Source organism: Melampsora larici-populina (assembly GCF_000204055.1).
Source record: "Melampsora larici-populina 98AG31 unplaced genomic scaffold MELLAscaffold_20, whole genome shotgun sequence".
Classification (NCBI taxonomy): Eukaryota; Fungi; Basidiomycota; class Pucciniomycetes; order Pucciniales; family Melampsoraceae; genus Melampsora; species Melampsora laricis-populina.
Window position 1 is genome coordinate 995,902 of NW_006768784.1, and position 4,571 is coordinate 1,000,472.

General features: G+C 39.9%; 1 protein-coding gene across 1 annotated transcript; it reads right to left on the reverse strand.

The window, feature by feature from the left end:
* Window positions 1-392: 392 nt before the first annotated feature.
* Window positions 393-2,464, reverse strand: MELLADRAFT_71980 (aminopeptidase; the record flags this gene model as incomplete). Its single annotated transcript, XM_007410452.1, has 4 exons — window positions 393-775; window positions 862-1,062; window positions 1,137-1,666; window positions 1,737-2,464. The coding sequence occupies 4 exons, from the start codon at window positions 2,324-2,326 to the stop codon at window positions 696-698; spliced, it is 1,401 nt and encodes a 466-aa protein (XP_007410514.1).
* Between the last annotated feature and the right edge of the window lie 2,107 nt (window positions 2,465-4,571).

Below are 4,571 nucleotides of genomic sequence, written 5' to 3' on the forward strand. Positions count from 1 at the left end.
CTGTGTGCTTTTTGGGTCACTGATTGTCCCTGATCTTGGGCTTCAATCCTTAGCCCAGCTTTCTTAGTATCATTCCAGGATGTCTTCACACCTCAAGAAACATTATTGTAAAACCCAATGACTTTCTTCAATTGTAAGTCTTGTTTGCAATTGGTTTGTCTGTTTGTAGAAAAATATCAAAAGATGTGTTCAAGGTAGTGGCATCTATACCCCTCCTGGATCCTGTAGTATTCTTTGTTACCTGATGTTTGCAGTGGATTTTTTTTGGCTTTCTAAACTTTTTTACCCTTCTCACACGACTCAACTTATAACATCACCCAAATTCGGTCTTACCGTCTTCCTCAGATCTTTCTTCCTCATCGTTTCCCAAATCTAAAATTCATATCCAAAATGACCATATCAATGATGTTAAAAAAACAAGTGAATTGATGGAGGTTTAGCATTGAGAACCTAGAGATTGTTGTACAAAGTCAGAAAGATTTACTTAAAGTAAAACAGTCAAACATCCAAACACTTTATGAAAAAAGAAAGGACAACAGAGGAAAAGAGAAAATAGATGCTCAAAAGCTATTGAGTGATGATATGAAAAGACAGATAAGAAAAGTTGTAAATCCAAAAAGACGATGAAGTTCCATAAAGTTTACAAGATCGATGAAACTAATTGAATCCTACAAAAGAAAATGAAGAATCTTCAATCACTTTGAATGGGAAGCTACATCTTTTCCAGCTAATTCTACCACTAGACCAATCACAAGTTTCGAGAATTCGGCCATATCTATCATAACAAGATTCAAATCCAAACAAACCAATTTAAATCCAAATTCAAATTCAAGCATTGAAAGATTAAAAACAAGAACTTACGTTCGAAGCTAAACTCAGGGAAATCAAATCGATCGTTTGTAGAATGAATACGATGATTAGAATCTTCAAAAGTCGATTCGATAGCAAATGCACTTGGAACTCCAATCTTGGTAAAACTTGCATGATCAGAACAAGCATAACCACATTTAGTATTAACCCAACCGATCTCAAGGTATTCATCAATAATCAAACGAAGATAATCTACAATGATATGAAAAGTTTCAACTGTCAGTTTCTTTCAACTATTCAGGGATGCAGACAAAAGGGTTACAAACCTGTTAAAGCTGGATCAACAAAATCAGTTACTAATCCGACATTAGGAACCGTTCCTTGTTTGACGAATGCAGTCATATCAAATTGAACCATTCCACTAAGATTACGTTCTTGAGTATAATAAGCTTTAGTGATATCTTGAGATCCTAACAAACCACCTTCTTCAGCCGAAAACCACATGAATTCAACAGCTCCTTTATTAGGTTTAGGAGACCAAGCATGAGATAACAAAACACTAAAAGCTTCTAAGATTGAAGTGGTACCCGATCCATCATCATCTGCACCTGGAGCTGCAAGAAATGGTAAAAGGTTCGTGGAATCTTGATGAGCTCCAATGACAAAAGTTTGACAGCTTTCCAAGCTGGTCTCATCCGATTCGGGATGTGCTTCGAAACGGGCAATGATTGAATTTTGACCCCATGAATGTTTGAATTCAGAAACGGTGACGTTTGAAGGAGATAAAGCGACCATCTCATTGATTAAGTTTAGTAACCAAGCTTGACTTTTTTGACCAGTGGAAGATCGATAATACCTGATGATGATGAGGCCAATGAAGTTAGTATAATTGGCCATGATTGAGTTTTTGGAAAAGTGAGTCTTACCTAGTTCTAAACTGAGTAAACTGAGTCAATCGAGACTTCATTCGGGCAACCTGAATATCCTTCAACATATCCTTCAAATGAGTTTTACCCCAAGAAATCTCAGTAGGAAATTCGATTGGATGATTCTTAAGAATCTCATCTTCTTGATCATCTTTGCCCACAAATCCTCGAATCGAATTCTCGACTTCATCTGTCACATCTACAAACCTTCTACCTTTCTCAAACCAAATCACCAAAGCCTTTTGTCCTTCAGTTAACCATTCTTGATGTCCATCTGACCATCTTAACAATCTAGGTTGATTTAAACTTTCCAAATGGTTTGATAATGAATTGTAATCTTCAATTGAAAGTGATGAGAATTGATTAGAATTGGATCTTTGTTGACTTTCTGTTATGATTTGTTGAAAACTTGGTAATCTTGTCAATGGTTTTTCAGTCTTGAATTTGATGAATTGTTGGTTTGGTGTTTCTGATCCGAAACTGATTTGTTGATGAATTGATGTATCTAAGATTGAAGTTTGAACTTGATGGATGGTCAATTTCAAGACCACGATCGTTAAGAATTGAAGTTTTGAGAAATGTAAGTTCATGATGGTTGATGATTTGGTAAAATGATGGGATGATACAAATATTGATGGTCTGGAGTCTACTGATCACCATCCAATCTGAATTTGAATTGATCGTGGTTGGGACGTGTTTTAACCTAGGGGAATAGGTAGTGGCTTAGGGAGTTTACGAAAACGGAAACGAAGAATCTTATTGCTATTCTCATCTTGGATGATCGCTGTGTCAAGTGGTAAAGAGATCATTAATGGTTTTCAAGCTTTTGTAAAAATCTCTTCATATCTTCTGTGTAGATTTTCAAGAACCATTTGTCCCATTCATCTTTCTTCTTTACCGATTTAGTCTCATCCATAGTATTATCAACAAAAAAACCTTTGTGTTCTTTTACATTAGCGGTGTACAAACCTACAACCCAACTTGAAAACCCATAAAAAAAACCCATGAAAACCCAACTTTTTAATGGGTTTTTTTCATGGGTTTTTTCACATGGGTTAAAATCAGCTAGATGTGACCACCCATTTGTTAATAAAAATTGAGTTATGGACTCAACAAACCCTTCCCCATCCTTGCCAACGCAACAAACCCAAATAACCCATATCCATCCACAAATCAGTCCCACACCCGCACCAAATCCAACTTCAAACTCCGTTCAAACTCCTTCAGTTACAATCAGCACAAACACGGTGGGATCTCAGCCTAATCCAACCTCAAGCCCATTTGTAATCCCAACCCTTTCCCCATCGGATTGGGCTCATACTCAACAAATCATCTCCTCCAATCCATCAGCCAACTCGATCAGCCAACCAGCCTGTGCACCCTCTATCTCTGGTATGGCTACTCCTGACCCACCTAAGAAGCGGCGAGGACGGCCTCGAAAACCACCAGCACCACCTTCTCAAAAGCCTCCCAAGAATTCCAAAGCCATTCAATCATCTCAAACTGAGTCTAATACTCAAAATCAAGCTACAGAAGATTCTCAAGTCAATACTCAAAATGATAATGATGAAGACACGGACACCACCAAGCCTAGAAAATGCTGGTTCACCCCTTCTGAAATTGATGGTAAATCAGACATAGATCTTGTTGCTGAATGGTGCAGCAATTTTGAGAATTATAATGCTTGGCGTACACAACAGAAGAGTGTTGTTCGTGAACGAGTTGCAGCTTACCTTGTTTCAAAGGGGCATGCCGGCAGAACAGGTCGAGAGTGCGAGAAGAAGGTAAGTGTGCTGCTTATATCTAACTGTGTTATGAGCCCTCTTGACTTTTCATCTTTACATGTAGATTGGAGCCCTTGCACAATGGTTCCACGAGGCTGATTCTCTCCGAAAAGCGACTGGGGAAGGGAATAAGGATGCTGATGTCGATTTCACTGTTTCAAAGGACGAGATTGCTGCATTCAAGTGGAGTAAGAGAAGAGTCAAGAAATGTGAAGAAGAAGGGGGAAGTCTTGAAGGTACGTGCATCTTGTTGGATCTTTGTGTGTTTTATATTGACCAACTATCTTTCTGAAATAGTCAGAATACTGCGTAGATGTCCATGGTATGAGGAGCTGGAGCCGGTACTTCGAGATCAACCATCTGCCAGCCCTTTGGCCTCTAGAGATTCGCTAGGTGATCAAGTACAGCGTTTGACAAATTTGATCCAAGATGAACCATCTCAAAGTCCAACCGAAAGCGATGTGCCTTACACATGGGAAGATACACCTCCACGGCTTGAGGTTCAAGACGATCTACCAGCTTCCCAAACACTTCCCCCACCACCACCACCTAGCCTTCCTCAAGCCACTCAATCCAAGTCGTCTCGACCAGTCACCCCTTGTAATCCACCCACCAAGCGTCTTCGAAGCAACACTAGTTTCTCTACCAGCACCAAAGAGTCCCCTCAAAACTCTCTGGATTTTGTTACTGCGCTGAATTGTCTCCCTACGAAACAAGATCAAGAAGAGATGGAAATGCGTGCTATCACATCCCAAGAACGAATGAACTCTGAGTTCACCAAAGAAATGTCCAAGATGATGACAACTAATCGAGCTACGGAAATGGCCACCAAAGAAAGCATTGCAATCTCAAAGATGAACGTCGAGATACGAATTGCTCGTAGCAAAATGGTCGTGGATCTTATCCGCGGAAACATGGACCCAAGCGAGGCGGAGGCCCTGGCTTTGCGTTCATTACCGGATGTCCAGCCTGTTCAAACACCGAGTCAGTTACCAGTTCCCGAGGCCTCCGTGTCAGCTTCTCAATCGTTCACCACCCAAAGTAACTGAGT